Source organism: Prionailurus bengalensis, chromosome X (genome assembly GCF_016509475.1).
Source record: "Prionailurus bengalensis isolate Pbe53 chromosome X, Fcat_Pben_1.1_paternal_pri, whole genome shotgun sequence".
In the NCBI taxonomy this organism is placed as follows: domain Eukaryota; kingdom Metazoa; phylum Chordata; class Mammalia; order Carnivora; family Felidae; genus Prionailurus; species Prionailurus bengalensis.
The window spans coordinates 128,209,662-128,232,300 of record NC_057361.1 but is presented as its reverse complement, the minus strand read 5'-3'; the positions used below and the strand labels follow the sequence as shown (position 1 = coordinate 128,232,300).

At 42.0% G+C, this 22,639-nt stretch overlaps 1 protein-coding gene across 2 annotated transcripts in view; it reads left to right on the top strand.

Annotated features, from left to right (window-relative positions):
• F8 (coagulation factor VIII) overlaps positions 1–22,639 on the top strand; it is a 131,574-nt gene that overhangs the window by 81,901 nt on the left and 27,034 nt on the right. For both annotated transcript variants that reach the window (XM_043570610.1, XM_043570609.1), the window contains 7 exons: positions 14,502–14,655; positions 16,743–16,955; positions 17,145–17,373; positions 17,797–17,979; positions 19,333–19,449; positions 20,279–20,350; positions 21,586–21,671. In XM_043570610.1, the coding sequence (XP_043426545.1) occupies positions 14,502–14,655; positions 16,743–16,955; positions 17,145–17,373; positions 17,797–17,979; positions 19,333–19,449; positions 20,279–20,350; positions 21,586–21,671 (1,054 nt within the window). The remainder of the gene's footprint in view (positions 1–14,501; positions 14,656–16,742; positions 16,956–17,144; positions 17,374–17,796; positions 17,980–19,332; positions 19,450–20,278; positions 20,351–21,585; positions 21,672–22,639) is intronic.

The window sequence follows — 22,639 nt, the reverse complement described above, 5'->3', positions numbered from 1 at the left end:
TCACTGCACTTACTAGCACCTGAAATATTATACATTTACTTGTTTATAGTCTATTTTCCCCAACTAGAAACTAAGTTCTTGAAAGCACAAATTGTGAAGGTGTTGTTCAATGGTATATCCCCAAAACCTTAATCAGTTCCTGGCATGTGATAAATGCTTAAATATCTATTGAATGAATTAGTAAATGATGGATGTAGGGAGGCAAGAGGAGGTCTCTCGTGTATGTCTGCACTCCAGAGAATGCCAACTGAATGGTAGCACAATTTCCATGAGCCAAAATAGAGGCAGGGAAACCAGCAAAGGGGCCATTACAGTCATCCGGAGAAGACAGATTATTTAGACCAAAATTGTGGTGGGGAAAATCAAAAGAAATGGAAAGTTGTTGAGTATAATTTGAAAACAAGCAAACAGGACTTGCTGTTAGGTTGAGTATGGGGGCAATGGAGAGGACTCAGAGAAATTTTTGTTGTTTTTTTTTTTTTTAGTTATTTTTTTTCCTAAGCAACTAGGTGGACAATGATGACATTTAATGAGATGTGGAAAGCTTGAGGTAGAACAGATTTATTTGAGGAAACACTCAAGGGTCGGTTTTTAACATGTTTACTTTGAGATGCCCACTAGATGCCCAAATTGAGATGTTGAGTAGTCAGTTGGATATATGAGTCTGGAATCCAAGGGAGAGCTCTGTGCTAAAGACAAATAAGCTTGGGAGCCATAAGCATCTTGATAGCATTCAAATAAGACTCAATGGGTCCATCAAGAGAGTAAAAGTAGATGTAAACCATGTCCACTTTAAGCTGGGTCCCCAGAGGTCTACATCCTCAAGGTAACAGTAAGCCAGTTAATTCACTTCATTGACTTGCAGCCCAGTTTTCTGTCATCTGTGTTTTCCATGAAATCTCTGGGTTTATCTTGAAGGTCCAAAATGGCTTCATTCACACATCTGATGCCTTGGCAGAAAATAATGGAAATCTAGACTTGCTGGGACTCTTGACCAGAAGGCCTATATGTAACCTTTCTAGCATGAGAGTACCTGGATAATCATATTTCATACATAGTGGTTGGCTTCTTCCAGAGAGAGCATACCAGGAGAACTGAGCACTGAGTGACTACATATGATACCATGAGGAGCAATTCTGAGTTAACACAATTGAAAAGTACTGCAAAATGGTTGCTGTTTTAAGCCACTAAAGTTTTGATGTAATTTGTGATACAGCAACAGACAGAGGAGACGTAAAGGATAGTGTGAAGGATTTACCTATGTTTTAAAATTTTTAATGTTTATTCATTTTTTGAGAGAGAGACAGCACGAGCGTGGAAGGACAGACAGAGGGGGAGACACAGAATCCAAAGCAGGCTCCAGGCTCTGAGCTGTCAGCACAGAGCCTGATGCGGGGTTTGAACTCACAAACCACGAGATCATGACCTGAGCCCAAGTTGGATGCTTAACTGACTGAACCACCCAGGCCCCAAGATTTACCTATTTTTAATTGAAATTGCAGAAGGAAAGGAAAGAGTGATTAGAGGAGAAGCAATAATTGAAGAGATAGTGGCTTAATATTTTCCAAAATTGAAAAAATTCATGAATGCACAGATTCAGGGAGTTCAACAAACCCCAAACAGAGTGAATAAAAATATCAACACCTAGGAATGTTTCATCAGAGTGAAACTTCAGAAAATCCAAAAGTCTTAAAAGCAGCCAAAGATGGGGCGCCTGGGTGGCGCAGTCGGTTAAGCGTCCGACTTCAGCCAGGTCACGATCTCGCGGTCCGTCAGTTCGAGCCCCGCGTCAGGCTCTGGGCTGATGGCTCAGAGCCTGGAGCCTGTTTCCGATTCTGTGTCTCCCTCTCTCTCTGACCCTCCCCCGTTCATGCTCTGTCTCTCTCTGTCCCAAAAATAAATAAACGTTGAAAAAAAAATTAAAAAAAAAAAAAAAAAGCAGCCAAAGAGGGGCACCTGGGTGGCTCAGTCGGTTGAGCATCCGACTCTGGATTTCGACTCAGGTCATCATCTTTCAGTTTGTGGGTCCGAGCCCTATGTTGGGTTCTGTGCTCATAGTGCAGACCCTGCTTGGGACTCTCTGTCTCCCTCTCTCTCTGCCCCCCCCCACTTATGTGCATGCACACACACACTCTCTCTCTCAAAATAAATAAATAAACATCCTTTTAAAAGCAGCCAAAGGAAAAAGACAGCATATATTCAAATGAGATACAGAAAGGTGACTTTTCAGTAGTGCTAATTAAACATAGAAGACAGGGAAATGATGTCTAGAGTGCGTTGAAATACAATAACTGCCAACCTAGAATTCTATATCCATCAAAAATATGATTCAGAATTCAAGGTGAAATGGGACATTTTCAGACAAACAGAAACCTAAATATCACCACCAGCAAAAACCCAATAAAAATATTCTAATGATGTAGTTGAGACAATAGGAAAGTGATAATGAAAGAAGTAAAAGGCAAAAAAGACTAAAAAAGTAAAGAAAGGATAAATTATGGATAAGTATAAATATTGTTTGTATAAAGAATGGTGAAAACATCTTATGAGGTCTAAGATATAATTGCTTTTTTCACAATGGGTTTGCCACCAAAACAGAGGTGTCATGAAAACCATCCCTAAATCTAAGCCAAAATTGGAAAGGAAAAAACTCATATCAACACTGTCATCATTGGATGCATAAATTTGGGTAAATCTACCACTCCTAGCCATCTGATCTACAAATGTGGTGAGATCAACAAAAGAACCATTGAAAACTTGAGAAGGAGGAGTTCGAGGAAGATGGCGGCCTAGGAGGACGCTGGGCTCACCGCGCGTCCTGCTGATCACTTAGATTCCACCTACACCTGCCTAAATAACCCAGAAAACCGCCAGAAGACTAGCAGAATGGAGTCTCCGGAACCAAGCGCAGACGAGAGGCCCACGGAAGAGGGTAGGAAGGGCGGAGAGGAGGTGCGCGCTCCACGGACTGGCGGGAGGGAGCCGGGGCGGAGGGGCAGCCTGCCGGCCAAATACAGCCCCCGAGTCTGGCTTGCAAAAGCGGAGGGGCCAGACGGAGTGTGTTCCGACAGTAAGCGTGACTTAGCATCTGGGAGGTCATAAGTTAACAGCTCTGCTCGGAAAAGCAGGAAGGCTGGAGGACAAAGGGAGGGAGAATTGCTGAGCCCCGGGACGACAGAGCTCAGTTTGGCGGGGAACAAAGGCGCTTGCCAGCGCCATCTCCCTCACCCATCCCCCAGCCAAAATCCCAAAGGGAACCAGTTCCTTCCAGGGAACTTGCTTGCTCCACGCAAACACCCAACGCTGTGCTTCTGCGGAGCCACCCCTCCGGAAGTGGGTCTGACTCCCTCCGCCTGCCACAGGGCCCCTCCTGAAGTGGATCACCTAAGGAGAAGCGAGCTAAGCCTGCCCCTCCTGCCCCCGTGCACCTTGCCTACCCACCCCAGCTAATACGCCAGATCCCCAGCACCACAAGCCTGGTAGTGTGCAAGTAGCCCAGACGGGCCACGCCACCTCACAGTGAATCCCGCCCCTAGGAGAGGGGAAGAGAAGGCACACACCAGTCTGACTGTGGCCCCAGCGGTGGGCTGGGGGCAGACATCAGGGCGGACTGCAGCCCCACCCACCAACTCCAGTTATACACCCAGCACAGGGGAAGTGCCCTGCAGGTCCGCACCACTCCAGGGACTATCCAAAATGACCAAACGGAAGAATTCCCCTCAAAAGAATCTCCAGGAAATAACAACAGCTAATGAACTGATCAAAAAGGATTTAAATAATATAACAGAAAGTGAATTTAGAATAATAGTCATAAAATTAATCGCTAGGCTTGAAAACAGTATAGAGGACAGCAGAGAATCTCTTGCTACAGAGATCAAGGGACTAAGGAACAGTCAGGAGGAGCTGAAAAATGCTTTAAACGAGATGCAAAATAAAATGGAAATGACCACGGCTCGGCTTGAAGAGGCAGAGGAGAGAATAGGTGAACTAGAAGATAAAGTTATGGAAAAAGAGGAAGCTGAGAAAAAGAGAGATAAAAAAATCCAGGAGTATGAGGGGAAAATTAGAGAGCTAAGTGATACACTAAAAAGAAATAATATACGCATAATTGGTATCCCAGAGGAGGGAGAGGGAAAGGTGCTGAAGGGGTACTTGAGGAAATAATAGCTGAGAACTTCCCTGAACTGGGGAAGGAAAAAGGCATTGAAATCCAAGAGGCACAGAGAACTCCCTTCAGACATAACTTGAATCGATCTTCTGCACGACATATCATAGTGAAACTGGCAAAATACAAGGATAAAGAGAAAATTCTGAAAGCAGCAAGGGATAAACGTGCCCTAACATATAAAGGGAGACCTGTAAGACTCGTGACTGATCTCTCTTTTGAAACTTGGCAGGCCAGAAAGGATTGGCACGAGATCTTCAATGTGAGGAACAGAAAAAATATGCAGCCAAGAATCCTTTATCCAGCAAGTCTGACATTTAGAATAGAAAGAGAGATAAAGGTCTTCCCAAACAAAAAATGCTGAAGGAATTCGTCACCACTAAACCAGCCCTACAAGAGATCCTAAGATGGATCCTGTGAGACAAAGTACCAGAGACATCACTACAAGCATGAAACCTACAGACATCACAATGACTCTAAACCCATATCTTTCTATAATAACACTGAATGTAAATGGACTAAATGCGCCAACCAAAAGACATAGGGTATCAGAATGGATAAAAAAACAAGACCCATCTATTTGCTGTCTACAAGAGCCTCATTTTAGACCTGAGGACACCTTCAGATTGAGAGTGAGGGGATGGAGAACTATTTATCATGCTACTGGAAGCCAAAAGAAAACTGGAGTAGCCATACTTAGACAAACTAGACTTTAAATTAAAGGCTGTAACAAGAGATGAAGAAGGGCATTATATAATAATTACAGGGTCTATCCATCAGGAAGAGCTAACAATTATAAATGTCTATGCGCCAAATACTTGAGCCCCCAAATATATAAAACAGTTACTCATAAACATAAGCAACCTTATAGATAAGAATGTGGTAATTGCAGGGGACTTTAACACTCCACTTACAGAAATGGATAGACATCTAGACACACGGTCAATAAAGAAACAAGGGCCCTGAATGATACATTGGATCAGATGGACTTGACAGATATATTTAGAACTCTGCATCCCAGAGCAACAGAATATACTTTCTTCTCGAGTGCACACGGAACATTCTCCAAGATAGATCACATACTGGGTCACAAAACAGCCCTTCATAAGTATACAATAATTGAAATTATACCATGCATACTTTCAGACCACAATGCTATGAAGCTTGAAATCAACCACAGGAAAAAGTCTGGAAAGCCTCCAAAAGCATGGAGGTTAAAGAACACCCTACTAAAGAATGAATGGGTCAACCAGGCAATTAGAGAAGAAATTAAAAAATATATGGAAACAAACGGAAATGAAAATACAACAATCTGAACGCTTTGGGATGCAGTGAAGGCAGTCCTGAGAGGAAAATACATCGCAATCCAGGCCTATCTCAAGAAACAAGAAAAATCCCAAATACAAAATCTAACAGCACACCTAAAGGAAATAGAAGCAGAACAGCAAAGACAGCCTAAACCCAGCAGAAGAAGAGAAATAATAAAGATCAGAGCAGAAATAAACAATATAGAATCTAAAAAACCTGTAGAGCAGATCAACGAAACCAAGAGTTGGTTTTTTGAAAAAATAAACAAAATTGACAAACCTCTAGCCAGGCTTCTCAAAAAGAAAAGGTAGATGACCCAAATAGATAAAATCATGAATGAAAATGGAATTATTACAACCAATCCCTCAGAGATACAAACAATTATCACGGAATACTATGAAAAATTATATGCCAACAAATTGGACAACCTGGAAGAAATGGACAAATTCCTAAACACCCATACTCTTCCAAAACTCTATCAGGAGGAAATAGAAAGCTTGAACAGACCCATAACCAGCGAAGAAATTGAATTGGTTATCAAAAATCTCCCAACAAATAAGAGTCCAGGACCAGATGGCTTCCCAGGGGAGTTCTACCAGACGTTTAAAGCAGAGATAATACCTATCCTTCTCAAGCCATTCCAAGAAATAGAAAGGGAAGGAAAACTTCCAGACTCATTCTATGAAGCCAGTATTACTTTGATTCCTAAACCAGACAGAGACCTACTAAAACAAGAGAACTACAGGCCAATATCCCTGATGAATATGGATGCAAAAATTCTCAATAAGATACTAGCAAATCGAATTCAACAGCTTATAAGAAGAATTATTCACCATGATCAAGTGGGATTCATTCCTGGGATGCAGGGCTGGTTCAACATTCACAAATCAATCAATGTGATACATCACATTAATAAAAGAAAAGATAAGAACCATATGATCCTGTCAATCGATGCAGAAAAGGCCTTTGACAAAATTCAGCACCCTTTCTTAATAAAACCTCTTGAGAAAGTCGGGATAGAAGGAACATACTTAAACATCATAAAAGCCATTTATGAAAAGCCCACAGCTAACATCATCCTCAATGGGGAAAAACTGAGAGCTTTTTCCCTGAGATCAGGAACACGACAGGGATGCCCACTCTCACTGCTGTTGTTTAACATAGTGTTGGAAGTGCTAGCATCAGCAATCAGACAACAAAAGGAAATCAAAGGCATCAAAATTCGCAAAGATCAAGTCAAGCTTTCACTTTTTGCAGATGACATGATATTATGCATGGAAAATCCGATAGATTCCACCAAAAGTCTGCTAGAACTGATACATGAATTTAGCAAAGTTGCAGGATACAAAATCAATGTACAGAAATCAGTTGCATTCTTATACACTAATAATGAAGCAACAGAAAGACAAATAAAGAAACTGACCCCATTCACAACTGCACCAAGAAGCATAAAATACCTAGGAATAAATCTAACCAAAGATGGAAAAGATCTATATGCTGAAAACTATAGAAAGTTTATGAAGGTAATTGAAGAAGATATAAAGAAATGGAGACATTCCCTGCTCATGGATTGGAAGAATAAATATTGTCAAAATGTCAATACTACCCAAAGCTATCTACACATACAATACAATCCCAATCAAAATTGCACCAGCATTCTTCTCGAAACTAAAACAAGCAATCCTAAAATTCATATGGAACCACAAAAGGCCCCGAATAGCCAAAGGAATTTTGAAGAAGAAGACCAAAGCAGGAGGCATCACAATCCCAGAATTTAGCCTCTACTGCAAAGCTGTCATCATCAAGACAGCATGGTATTGGCACAAAAACAGACACATAGACCAATGGACTAGAATACAAACCCCAGAACTAGACCCACAAACGTATGGCCAACTCATCTTTGACAAAGCAGGAAAGAACATCCAATGGAAAAAAGGCAGTCTCTTTAACAAATGGTGCTGGGAGAACTGGACAGCAACATGCAGAAGGTTGAAACTAGACCACTTTCTCGCACCATTCACAAAAATAAACTCAAAATGGATAAAGGACCTGAATGTGAGACAGGAAACCATCAAAACCCTAGAGGAGAAAGCAGGAAAAGACCTCTCTGACCTCAGCCGTAGCAATCTCTTACTCAACACATCCCCAAAGGCAAAGGAATTAAAAGCAAAAATGAATTACTGGGACCTTATGAAGATAAAAACCTTCTGCACAGCAAAGGCAAAACTAAAAGGCAACCAACGGAATGGGAAAAGATATTTGCAAATGACATATCAGACAAAGGGCTAGTATCCAAAATCTATAAAGAGCTCACCAAACTCCACACCCGAAAAACAAATAACCCAGTGAAAAAATGGGCAGAAAACATGAATAGACACTTCTCTAAAGAAGACATCCAGATGGCCAACAGGCACATGAAAAGATGCTCAACGTCGCTCCTCATCAGGGAAATACAAATCAAAACCACACTCAGATATCACCTCACGCCAGTCAGAGTGGCCAAAATGAACAAATCAGGAGACTATAGATGCTGGAGAGGATTTGGAGAAACAGGAACCCTCTTGCACTGTTGGTGGGAATGCAAATTGGTGCAGCCACTCTGGAAAACAGTGTGGAGGTTCCTCAGAAAATTAAAAATAGACCTACCCCATGACCCAGCAATAGCACTGCTAGGAATTTACCCAAGGGATACAGGAGTACTGATGCACAGGGGCAATTGTACCCCAATGTTTATAGCAGCACTCTCAACAATAGCCAAATTATAGAAAGAGCCTAAATGTCCATCAACTGATGAATGGATAAAGAAATTGTGGTTTATATACACAATGGAGTACTACAGGGCAATGAGAAAGAACGAAATATGGCCCTTTGTAGCAACGTGGATGGAACTGGAGAGTGTGATGCTAAGTGAAATAAGCCATACAGACAAAGACAGATACCATATGTTTTCACTCTTATGTGGATCCCGAGAAACTTAACAGAAACCCATGGGGGAGGGGAAGGAAAAAAAAAAAAGAGGTTAGAGTGGGAGAGAGCCAAAGCATAAGAGACTCTTAAAAACTGAGAACAAACTGAGGGTTGATGGGGGGTGGGAGGAAGGGGAGGGTGGGTGATGGGTATTGAGGAGGGCACCTTTTGGGATGAGCACTGGGTGTTGTATGGAAACCAATTTGACAATAAATTTCATATATTGAAAAAAAAAAAAAAACTTGAGAAGGAGGCTGCTGAGATGGGAAAGAGCCCCTTCAGGTATGTCTGGATCTCGGACAGACAGAAGGCTGAAAGTGAGTGTGGTATCATTACTGATGTCTCTCCTTGGAAATCGGAGACCAGCAAGTATTATGTGACTATCGCTGATGCCCCAGAACAAAGATACTTCATCAAAAACATGATTACAGGGGCGCCTGGGTGGCGCAGTCGGTTAAGCGTCCGACTTCAACCAGGTCACGATCTTGCGGTCTGTGAGTTCGAGCCCCGCGTCGGGCTCTGGGCTGATGGCTCAGAGCCTGGAGCCTGTTTCCAATTCTGTGTCTCCCTCTCTCTCTGCCCTTCCCCCGTTCATGCTCTGTCTCTCTCTGTCCCAAAAATAAATAAACATTGAAAAAAAAATTAAAAAAAAAAACATGATTACAGGCACATCTCATGCTGATTTTGCTTCCTGATTGTTGCTGCTGCTGTTGGTGAAACTGAAGCAGGTATCTCGAAGAATGGGCAGATCCATGAGCATGCCCTTCTGGCTTTACACACTAGGTGTGAAACAACTAATTGTTGTTGTTTAGGAAATAGATTCCACTGACACAAGGAAAGTATCAGCCAGAAGAGATGCAAGGAAAATGATAAGCAAGTCAGCGCATATATTAAGAAATTTGGTGACAACCCCAATACAGTAGTATTTGTGCCAATTACCGGTTGGAATGATGACAAAATGCTGGAGCCAAGTGCTAACATGCCTTGATTGAAGGGATGAAACGTCACCCACAGAGATGGCTATGCCAAGGGAGCCATGCTGCTTGAAACTCGGGATTGCCTCCTCTCAGTAGATCATCCAACTGACAAGCCCTTTTGTCTACCCCTCTGGTATGTCTACCAAATTGATGATATTGGTACTGTCCTTGTGAGCTGAGTGGAGATTGTTCTCAAACCTGGCACGGTAGTCACCTTTGCTCCAGTCAGTGTTACAACTGAAGTCAAGTCTGTTGAAATGCACCATGAAGCTTTGAGTTAAGCTCTTCCTGGGGACAGTGTGGGCTTTGATGTTGAGAACATATCTGCCAGGGGTGCCTGGCTGGCTCAGTTGATGGAGCGTGCGACTCTTGATCTCAGGGTTGTGGGGTTTGAGCCCCACATTGGGTTTAAAGATTACTTAATAAGAAAATCTTAAAAGAACGTATCTGTCAAAGATGTTTGTTGTAACGATATGGCTAGTGACAGCAAAAATGACCCACCAGTAGAAGTAGCTGGCTTCACAGCTCAGATGATTATTCTGAACCATCCAAGCTGGATTGTCACACAGCTTACATTCGTTGCAAGTTTGCTGACCTGAAAAAGATTGATCACTGTTCTGCAAAGAAGCTGGAAGATGGCCCCAAACTTTTGAAACTTGGTAATGCTTCCATTTTTTATATAGTTCCTGCCAAGCCCATATGTGTAGAGTGCTTCTTGGGCTGTCCTCCTTTGGGCCGTTTTGCTCTTCCCAGCGTGACACAGTTGCTGTGGGTGTCTCAAAGACTTCTGTGGCTAATGAGGTCACCAAGTATGCCGAAAAAGTAAAATGAATATAATCCCTACCTAATACCTGCCACCTCAGTCTTAATCATTGGTAGAACAATCTCAGAAGTATTCCAATTGGCCATTTAAGTTTATCGGTAAAAGACTGGTTAATAATAACAATGCATCCTAAATCCTCAGAAGAAGAGAAGAATGTTTTGTGGACCATTGGTTTGTGTGTGTGTGTTGCAGTTTTAAGTTATTAATTTAAAAAAACAATACTTTTTAATGGAAACAACTTGACTGGAGATTATCCCAGAGCATATGAACTTGAAAAACATTTGGGCTAGTGTCTATCTTTTTGAGAGTTTTAGAATGCCCAATCTTTATAAGTGTTTGCCTTCAAACCAACTAAATAGAGCTCTTTTACAAATTAATTTTAGCAATACCACCCAGATGTCGGAAAGCATGACACATTTACAACAGATATATAGATAGATGGACACACAAACACAAAGATCTTACAGGTTTTCTTTTTACTAATATTAATGGAGAGGACATTTAGGCTTAATTTCCAAATACCTCCCTCTCTCCTTTTCTTCCCTTCTGATGATATTTCTCCCTAATGTTGGCATGTGAAAGGATGGCCCTCAGATCCTAGAGAAGGTGGAGATAGAAAATTTACATCCCAAAGGCACAGATTGAGTACAGGAGAATTCGGTTTCCAGGGTCCAGATCTTTTCAAGCATTTTGAGAGGAACCAGCAAAGGTTTGGAGGATTGGCGAAAGGGCAGGTGAACTTTCAACTTATAGAACCAAACCTTTTACCTTGCAGATATTTGCAAGACAAAGGCAGTTGTCTCCAATTCCCCCAAAGAATTGGGTTGTAGCTTTTGTTTTAGGTACTTTTAATCTTTTTAATTTTTCATTAACCTTCTGTAGTGATTCATTCAATGAAGCTATTTTGGAATTTTGAAACCTTTTGGAAGTTTTTGCATACAATTAACATACAAGACCCAATTTGTTTCTTTGATTTGTGAGCTCTTGCTTTTAAGTGCACTTTTTTTATTTGAAAGAGAGAGAGAGAGAGAGAGAGAGAGAGAATCTTAAGTAGGCTCCAAGCTCAGGGCAGAGCCTGATGCGGGGCCCCATGCAGTGCTGGACACAGGGCTCAGTCTCACAAACCATGAGATCATGACCTGAGTCAAAATCAAGAGTCAGATACTTAACCAACTGAGCCACCCAGGTACCCCTTAAATGCACTTTTTAAGTGATCTTATCTATTTGTTTTTGTTTTTGTTTTTTTTAATTTAATTTCAAGTTAGTTAACATACAGTATAGTCTTGGGTTCAGGAGTAGAACCCAGTGATTCATCACTTACATATAACACCCAGTGTTCATCCCAACAAGTGCTCTCCTTAGTACCCATCACCCACTTAGCCCATCCCCCCACCTACCTCTGTCCAGCAACCCTCAGTTTGTTGTCTGCATTTAAGAGTCTCTTATGGTTTGCCTCCCTCTCTGTTTTTATCTTATTTATCCTTCCCTTCCCCTATGTTCATCTGTTGTGTTTCTGAAATTCTACATATGAGTGAAGTCATATGATATCTGTCTTTCTCTGACTGACTTATTTCACTTAGCATAATACGTTCTAGTTCCATCCATGTTGCTGCAGATGGCATTCTTTTTCATCACCCAGTAGTATTCCATTGTATATATATACCACATCTTCTTTAGCCATTTGTCAGTCGATGGACATTTGGGGTCTTTGGAACATTCCCCATAACACCCATTATAATTCCAGGTTGTTTTTAGTAAAATTTTGCCTCCTTGCTAGACATCTGCAGCTTCTGGCACTATAGTTCTTATATGTGAAACAAGTGTGTGTGCCAGAAGACAGCACACTCAGCTCTCTGGATACAAAGTATCCCATGTGTTTAGCCAGCTCTTTGAATTTCTCAGAGCCAAGCTAATGCCTAAGCTCTTTGACTTCTGAGATACTCTTTTTGCCACAGCCTTTACTTCACATGCACATTAATAGAAAGCAATAGTAACTGGAAGAACAGAACTGTGGACACCAGCAGTAACCAACAAACTAGGGACTGGGACAGGATTAAACGAACAGGCCTAAAATAATGGAGACCACAAACTGATTCCAAACCAATAGACAATTGCAGCTGCCACCAGCAGTTCCCAGCATGGAATCTGGAGAATAATTCCAAACACGGGGGGAATTGCAAATTAAACCATTACGAGTTCCCAACGTGGCATCCAGGGACAAAACCAGAGACTGTGGTTTAGATGTTACTGCAGACTGGCCCATAGTGGTCCCTGCATGCACATCCAGCAAGTCCTAGCGTGGACTAAACCGGCCGACTCCACTGATAGAGACAGTAGAATAGAACTGAGGAAAGCACTAAACCAGCAGAGCCCAGTCAATAACGACTGCAGACTAGAAACGGGGAAGGGACTCCAACATGGAACTGGGGACTGAACCAAGGGCTGGCTCTTTGTTAGAGCCTCCTGTCACTCAGGACTGACCTATATTAACCCTGCACTGGAAAGCCAGTTGCACTTGGAGCTTGAAAGCAAAAAGCGCAGAACTCAACTAAGGAACTCACCGCGACCCCGGGAAGCAGGAAGAAAATGAACTCAGAGGGCTCACAGGGTGCCACACTTTCCTGTTTTGGAATGCCATCAGAGGTTCACTTTGGAGCCTGTTGCTGCCACCAAGTCTGTTAAAAAACAAAATTCAAGCAAGTAAATCAGTTTATGAAGTGCTTTATGAGATTATCATGAATTAGGCAGCATTCCATCTAGCAAGCAGAGAGATGCTCTGAGGAGCAATACAAATGGAAGATGGGGCAAGGAGGTTGGTTATTAGCACAAGAAAAGGGTGCTTCAGCCCAGGATAGCTTTTTGGGGAGAAGGGAAGAACAAGATTTTGATCATGCAGATGACCTCACTAATGCTGATCTGGAAATTTCAGATTGAGTGTCAAAAGGTCACATTCCTGGGATTGGTTGAGACTGTGAATCTTGTTTTGCTCTCCTTGGTGACAAATGACTCCAATTTGGGCTTTTTCTTAACAAAACAAAATACAACTAGATGCTGTTTCCAAGCTACAGAGCTGAAGCATAGGAGTATGAAAGGTGAAAGGAAAAGGATGCAAAATGGCACGCCATGCAAATCCAAAGCTTCTGGATAGAGAGTAGGTCATGGCAGGCCAATGCTCCTGCTGCAACTATAAAAACTAGATAAATGCTAAAAATCCATATTTTAAAAATCTTTGGAGAACTGTAGAACAATAAGAATTGGATGAACTAAAATTTAAGTGCAAGAGGACCACCTAGTTGCAGTGATGATCTGCAGTTGTTTTCTTTCTTGGTGGGTCTGCTGAAGTGTCTTACAGGCTGAGTGAACAGAGACTTTATAATTCCTCAATCAAAAGTCTGGGACGGGGCGGGGAAGGGGGGGAGAAGCGCCTGGGTGGCTCCGTCATTTGAGCACCCGACTTCGGCTCAGGTCATGATCTTGCAGTTCATGGATTTGAGCCCCACATCGGGCTCTGTGCGGACAGCTCAGAGCCTGGAGCCTGCTTCGGATTCTGTGTCTCCCTCTCTCTCTGCCCCTCCCCTGCTCACATTCTGTGTCTGTCTCTCTGTCTCTCTCAAAAATGAATAAACATTTAAAAAAATTTAGAATAAGTTTATAAGCCCTACATACATTTAACATCCAACAAATATTTTTTGACCACCTCCTATGGGCCGGGCACTTGTTCCAGTTGCAGGGAATACAGCAGTGGACAAAACAGACAAATGCGCTGCTTTCATAGAACTTATGTACTAGTGAAGCCTGGAGGGAGAGTATGTCAGGAAGATGGAGGGGTTAACTATGCAAAATGTTGCTTAGTCATCCAATAAGATGAGGACATAACAAAATTGACTATCAGCTTTGATAAGCTGCTCCCCTGATTTGGATATCGTCTGAATATGGATAGTGTTCATCTAGATCTCTTGTGAGCTCTCAGCCTCTAGGTATTTGCCAATTGAATTTACACAGATATCCATGTGTTCAAAACGGTATACTCCAACCACCTCGTCCTCCGGGGTTCCCCATCTCAGTGAATTGCATCACCATCCATCCATTTGCCCAAATCAGAAGCCTGGAGGTTCTCTTTAATCCTTTGTTCTCCTCTCTCCACTCCATTACACTTCCAGTTCATCATCAGTTCTACTAAGTGTGTCTCAAATACAGGGAGGGCAAGAATGTGAGCTTTTTCTGCCCACCTGGTCCATGAAGACATTGCTTTTCCTCCCAGGGCTCCAGGTGGGGATGTCCCTCAGTTCAAGAAGGTGGTTTTCCAGGAATTTACTGATGGATCCTTCACTCAGCCCTTATACCGTGGAGAGCTGAATGAACACTTGGGACTCTTGGGGCCATATATAAGAGCAGAAGTTGAAGACAATATCATGGTGAGTTAAGGACAATGGAATTAAAAAAAAATTAATCATATATATATATATGTATATATATATATACATTGTTTCTAATTATAAGAATAATGTATTCTTGGGGCGCCTGATTGAGCATTCCACTCTTGGTTTTGGCTCAGGTCATGATCTCACAGTTTTGTGAGTTTGAGCCCCACATTGGGCTCTGCACTGATAGCACAGAGACTGTTACGGATTCTCTCTCTCTCTCTCTCTCTCTCTCTCTCTGCCCCTCCCCCACTCGAACTGTCTGTGTCTCTCTCAAAATAAATAAATAAACTAAAAAAATTAAAAGTTAAAAACTAATGTATTCTCGGCACCTGGGTGGCTCAGTCAGTTGAGCGGCCGACTTCAGCTCAGGTCATGATCTCATGGTTCATGAGTTTGAGCCCCACATCGGGCTTGCTGCTGACAGCACAGAGCCTGCTTCAGATCCTCTGTCACCGTCTCTGTCCCTCCCCTGCTCATGCTCTCTCTCAAAAATAAATAAAAAAATTTAAAAAAATAATGTATTCTCACTTTTGAAAAATTTCAAAGTATAGAAAATAAAGAAGTTAAAAAATAATCCCATAACTACCATTTTGGTGTATGTTATCTTTGTCTTATGTATCCTTCTCTTTATGGGTTCAGAATTATACAATGTATAATTCTACTTCTTTTGACTAAATATCATGTGGTAAGTATTTCTCATGTCATTAAAAAGACTTTCTAAATACTTTTGTTTAATGATGGCATAGTAGTCTGTTCTGTGAATGTATGGTTTACTTAGCCATATACTTTGAACCACCTTTTAAATAGTTTGATATTTTTTCAACAGTTCAGTAATGCTGTAATCACAACTGTTTACCAGGACAAAATTCTGGAAGAGCAATGTAGAGAAACATTCATTATCTGTTAATGTCCTTTGCCCATTTGACATTTTTTGGAGGGAGTGCTTTTCTTATCAATTTATATTACCATATATGTTATATATTTTTCCAAGTTTGTTGTCTTTTAATTTTATATATAGTGGTTTTTTAAATAAAACAGGTTTGAATTTTTAGGCAGTAACCCATAAATCTTTCCTTTATGACACTTACATAGCTTTTATGTTTATAAAAATCCTTCCTTTGAGGTACCTGCATGGCTCAGTCGGTTGAGCGTCGGACTTTGGCTCAGGTCATGATCTCATGGTTCGTGGGTTCGAGCCCCACGTCAGGTTCTGTTCTGGCAGCTCAGAGCCTGGAGCCTGCTTCAGATTCTGTGTCTCCCGCTCTCTCTGCCCCTCCCCCACTCACACTCTGTTTCTCTCTGTGTCTCTCTCTCTCCCCCCAAAAAACAAACATTAAAATAAATAAATAAAAATCCTTCCCTATACAAAGATTGTTTTTCTTAAAATCACACTTTCTTCAACTTTATTTTACAGTTTAATTTCTTAACATTTAGCCTTTTACTCCATCAGTAATTCCTGTAGACTAGAAGTTATTTTGATGCATTGTGTGAGCCAAAAATTAAAGTAGTTTTATTCTTTTCCAAAAATAGTCATCCATTGGTCCAATTGAGTGTTTACATTAAGGATGTAGAAGGACCTAAGATTATGAGATTGCAAGTGAATTTTTTTTTCTGTCTTGATTCTGATTTTAGCTTCCATATGTCATATGAAGCATGTCTAACTTTTAAACAACTGAAGTCTTTTTTAAGGATCATATGCATTCACCCTAGAATTTGTCATAAGAACCATATGATTCAATTCCTGGGCTTATGGTCTCTTAAAACCCCTGGTGTGATATTTTCCCTTTCACTTCAGATTGCTTTTAAGTATTTAGGAATTTTCTCTTTTGCAGCTTTCAATTCATGATTTAAAGATTTTAGAATTCAAAACTTCCCCACTTTCCTCTGTAGATCCTTCCTTTTGGGTTCTAATAACATCCATCCTCTGTACCACTTCCTTTGGGTATTAAAACTTGGGAAAAGCCAAAAATAGGCATTACTATTAGGGATGTAAACCCTAAGCGAAGAACTTTATAAGATCCTAAAACATGACACTTGAATTCTTTTTTAAAATTTGTATTCACTTCTTTTCTCTGCAGGTAACTTTCAAAAACCAGGCTTCTCGTCCCTACTCCTTCTATTCTAGCCTGATTTCTTATGAGGAAGATCAGAGGCAAGGAGCAGAACCTAGAAAAAAGTTTGTCAATCCTAATGAAACCAGAGTTTACTTCTGGAAAGTACAACATCAGATGGCACCCACTGAAGATGAGTTTGACTGCAAGGCTTGGGCTTATTTTTCTGATGTTGATTTGGTAAGTAAGTGTGTACTGTGCCTGCTGCTTACTGGTTTAAAAGGGATGGGCTTTGTGTTCTCTGCCAAGAATTTTGGTATTTACCCTAAGTTTAATGGAAAGCTTTAAATAGGGGAGGTGCCATCATATTTGTGTTTGAGAGGTATCACTCTGGGATCTACTAAGGAGGATTGATGTCTTCTCTCTCAGGAAAAAGACGTGCACTCGGGCTTGATTGGACCCCTTCTGATCTGCCGCAGTAACACACTGAGCCCCGCTCACGGGAGACAAGTGACAGTGCAGGAGTTTGCTCTGTTTTTCACCATTTTTGATGAGACTAAGAGCTGGTACTTCACGGAAAACATGGAAAGGAGCTGTAGATCCCCCTGCAGTATCCAGAAGGAGGATCCCACTTTTAAAGAAAAGTACCGCTTCCACGGTAATGCATCCCACACCCAAATATTACTCCGTGTGAAAAGCACTACAACAGATGAGACGTGAGCCTGATGTTTCCACAGTATATGAATTGGGAGTGTATGTATGGGAGTGGAATCCTCACAGGAATCAATACTTTTTACTGGAGTAGAGGGAAAGAAACTTCTAGAATAGATCTTTTTAACTTACTTTAATGTTTATTTATTTTTGAGAAAGAGAGCATGAACAGGGGAGGGGCAGAGAGAGAGGGAGATGCAGAATCCGAAGCAGGCTCCAGGCTCTGAGCTGTCAGCACAGAGCCCGACGTGGAGCTCAAACCCACGAACCATGAGATCATGACCTGAGCCGAAGTCCGACGCTCAACTGAGCGAGCCACACAGGTGCCGCGAGAATAGGTTTTAACAGCCTTCTTCGTGTTCTCCTCCAGCAATCAACGGCTATGTGATGGACACACTACCCGGCTTGGTAGTGGCTCAGGATCAAAAGATCCGATGGTATCTGCTCAGCATGGGGAGCAATGAAAACATTCATTCTATTCATTTCAGTGGGCAGGTGTTCACTGTACGGAAAAAAGAGGAATATAAGATGGCAGTCTACAACCTGTATCCAGGTATGAGTTAGTTTGTGCTCTTTCTGACTACTGTACCTATTGTTCCACTCAAATGGTCCGGGCACTGGGAGAGCAATCCAAGGACAGAGCACACACACTCCCTGATCTCAGGTAACTTACTTCTTCAACTCACTTTACTCTATAGAGACATACTAAAATAATTTAGCAAATGAGCATGATAATTTCAGATACAGATAATGTGCTCTAAAAGAAACAGAACAGAAAGCAGGAATAATTCATGTTGCAGCACTTTACTAGGAAAAGGAGATTATTTTCCCCATCTGAGATCCCACACGGCACTAGCAGTTATCCATAGAGTGATTTGTTTATGTATATAACCAGTATATCGATTAAGCAGTACTCATAATGTTGATCAGCTTTCATCATGGGAATGAACTTCCCCCGTTCTTGTGTAAAACTTCCAATAAGTTCAATGACGTTTCTGCTCACTGTTTTCTTTTTAATTTATTTTTGAGAGAAAGAGAGAGCGCAAGCAGAGGAAGGGCAGAGAGAGAGGGACAGAGAATCCCAAGCACAGAGCCCCATGTGGTGCTCGATCTCATGAACTGTGAGGTCATGACCTGAGCTGAAATCAAGAGTTGGACGCTTAACTGACTGAGCCACCCAGGCGCCTCTCTGCTCACTCTTGCATAATAAACATTCCTGCAGTCACTTTACATCACAAATACAGTTCAAGTACAAAGCAGCAGTGTCCACTCCGAGATACCTACATTGGGAAAGGGAGGCACAGTTGAGTCCTTTCTTCCTCTACCTTGTGTTTATTGTGTGTCCCCCTGCTCCCAACCCTGGCAGCTGCTTTCAACTCCAGCATGGAAAGGGTAAACTTATGGCACCCCTATCCTAGTTGGCACCTTAAAGGGCACCTTTATCCTAGTTGGCCGCTTGTGACTCATTCCTCAGCCCCTCAGCCTTCACCTCTAGCTTCTTGCTGCCAGGTTACTTTAGCCTCAAGGTGGCCCTAGTGGACCAGATCCATGAGGACCTTGCCCAGGCCTCCCTGTCCCAGGGAGCTCACATGTGCCCAATGGGAAATAAACCTTTGTCTCTGGAAAACCCTGAGAGTGCAGTGGCTTTCTCCTGTCTGCACCAGCAAAGGCTGCCACCACCCTGTCTCTCCTATTTCCCAGGGGTGGGGGCTGCCATGACTCAATCCCCGGTGCCTCCAAACTGTAGGGCTCACATAGCGAGCAATTTGGGTTTGAGTGTCCGAGGGTGATAGAACTGACTTAGGTAGATCTCCTTTGATATTCTGCATAAACCAATACATCTGCCAGTCTTTTTTTTTTTTTTAGCAAAAAGAAATCATTTTTTGTTCCTTTTGTTTTTGATAAGGTGTTTTTGAGACAGTGGAAATGCTACCATCCAAAGTTGGAATTTGGCGGATAGAATGCCTAATTGGCGAACACCTGCAAGCTGGGATGAGCACTCTCTTTCTGGTATACAGCCCGAGTGAGTAGCGCTGTGCGCAGACGCCCCCTTCCTAGTCAGCCCGCTTCTCGTTTTTTTTTTAGGGAGAAATAGAGCACACAAATGGGGGAGAGGGGGAGAGACAGAGACAGAGACAGAGGCAGAGAGACAGAGAGAATCTCAGGTAGGCTCCACACTGAGTGTGGAGCCCAACGCAGGGGTCAGTGTCAAGACCCGGGGATCGTGACCTGAGCCAAAATCAGGAGTCAGAGTGTCAACCGGCTGAGCGTCGCCCCACCCTGGGCGCCCCGCCTCAGCCTACTTCCATACAGCTTTCCTCCTTCCTCCAATGCTTGCCTTTGTCAAGAAATCAATGCAAGCTTATGGTCATTTCCAAATCTAAAGTGAATATTGCTGGTACAAATGATCAGAGTCCCCAGAGAAGGGCAGATATGGTTGAAGCTTCGAACATTTTGAACCCGAAGCTGTAAATATACAACAAACCAGTGCTAAAAATATCTTCATTTTCACAACTCAGTGAAGCTCCAAGAACAAATTGGGAAACTTAATTTTGGTTCAGTTATCAAAGATAACTTACAAATATCACCTGGAAGAGTTTGATATTTAACCCTAAGCAAGTAAGAGAGCCATTGTGTTCCTCAGCTGCAGGACACGGATACTTGTGGCACCTAGCTATTGGAGTGAATTAAATGAGACAGAGAGTACAATAAACATTTAATATAGTTCTTGGCACATCGTGAACAGTAAAAATATGACCATTTGTTGGTGTTCTCCCGTTTTCATTGACTTGCATCTGTGAAGCTACATTTTCTGTATGTCTAGCTGTTGTGTTCCTCCACTTTGATTTCAGAGTGTCAGATTCCACTGGGAATGGCTTCAGGACGCATTAGAGATTTCCAGATCACAGCTTCAGGACAGTATGGTAAATACCATTTTTTGTCTACAAGAACTGCACTGATTAGATCTTTTTTACTTCTGTTAATTCTGCTCCATAAATGCCTCTCTTCTTTTTTTTTAAGTGTAAACTCTATTTTATTTTTAAATGTTTATTTATTTTTGAAAGAGAGAGAGAGAAAGAGAGACAGTGTGCGAGAAGGGGAGGGGCAGAGAGAGAGGAAGACACAGAATTTGAAGCAGGCTCCAGGCTGTCAGCTGTCAGCACAGAGCCTGATGCGGGGTTCAAACTCACAAACTGTGAGATTATGACATGAGCTGAAGTTGGATGTGTAATGACTGCGCCACCCAAGTGTTCCTAAGAATCATTCTTCTATTTTTAAATGATTGGGAGAGAACAAAAGAAGACTATTTATCATCACATGTGAAAGTTATATGAAACTCAAATTTCAGTGTCTGTAAATAAAATCTTCTATGGGTACATACAGCCACACCCACTCACTTAATAATTGTCTACAACAGCAGTTACATAGCTGAAACAGAGACCAGATGATCTGCAAAGCCTAAATTATTTACTATCTGGCCATTTACACAAAAAAGTTTGTCAATCCCTGTTTTAGAGGGAGCAAAATGCCCTTTGAAAATGAAGCTTGAGAGTGATATACCAAAATAGTATTATTTTTCTCTGCATAATTGTATTATTTTTCTCTGCATAAACGGATACTTTTTTCACTTTTATTTTTATTTATGTCTTATTTTTTTTAATTTTTTAACATTTATTTATATTTGAGAGACAGAGAGACAGAGCTCCAGGAGGGGAGGGGCAGAGAGAGAGGGAGACACAGAATCCAAAGCAGTCTCCAGGCTCCAAGCTGTCAGCACAGAGCCCGATGTGGGGCTCGAACTCACCAGTGGTGACATCATGACCTGAGCTGAAGTCGGACGGTTAACCGACTGAGCCCCCCAGGAGCCCCTGTGTCTTATTTTTATTTTTCATTTTCTAACTTTGCTACCAGGAACATACATTTTATAATAAAGAAATAATGATATTATTCTATAGTACTGGTAACACATTCCAGTGTCAGCTAATTAGAGGTATTAATAAACAAAATTATTAAGTTTAGAAAATAAAATCCTACTATGTTTTATGCCTTTATCTTCTCCACAGCTAGGTGTACCCTTTCTCAAGAGAGAAAGTTTATTTCCTAAGTGTCTAGGACCAACCCAGCTGAATCTAATCTCTCTCCCCTTTCTTGGGCAAAGGACAGTGGGCCCCAAAGCTGGCCAGACTTCACTATTCTGGATCAATCAATGCCTGGAGCACCAAGGACCCCATTTCCTGGATCAAGGTTAGAAAGTACCTTGTGTTCAATCATGTCATGTGTTCTCTTGCAAGCTCAAAACGTTACACATCTGCTTTAAGCCGTAGTCATTGTCGTCAAACTCCAAGTAACAGACCAGGAAAGATCACAGTGGCTTAGGATTTGTACAAAGACAATGAGGAATAATGATTTGGGAATGGAATTGAGTATGCTGATATGTTAGTCCAATATGGGAAACAAACGGAACCGGTGACTGAAACAGCGTCTTTAGGGTCATTCAGTTTCTTTTCAAATGACAAAGTCTTTCAGATCTGCTCACTCCCCATTTCCTCTAGAGCCACACTGCCCAGTAGAAACACACTTCGAACCACAAATGCAACCATGGGTGTCAGTCAACATTTCCCAGTAGCCACATTTAAAAAGAAACATCTGAAATTCATTTTAATGATATATGTGATCCAACATAGCTAAAAATGCTACCAAATGAGCATGTGCTAAGTCGGGACTGTGACCCTTCAAGGGCACACATATAGGAACTCATGCCAACTCCGCCCTCTGCCTAACCACAAGCGTAGCTTCCTTCTAGAGCCCACCCAGGGAAAGGGAGAAAACGTGACTGCTTCCAGCTTTGTTTTCAACCCTCTAACGCACCTCCATGTCCGGAACTTACAGCTCAAAGCAGGGAATGCACACACACCCCGCCACCTTGTCTCCCCACATCGGGTCCTCGTGCTGCTGACTTCTGAGCTTACCAACGCCATTACCTATACATTTCCCTCCTTTGCTGCAAGACAGCATCTGCTCCTGTTTTCTTGAGATTAAAATACTAAATAGGGATTGGGGAGAGATAAAGTGGTACACCAGTGAGACCTGGAAAGAGCACATCTCTCAATGTCACAGTGGCTCATTGGTCGTCAGCACGGCCGGTTGTGGCTCAGCCTGAACTGGCGCTCACTGATTCCTAAGTATGTCTGTTTCTTTGTGAGGCGGCCAAA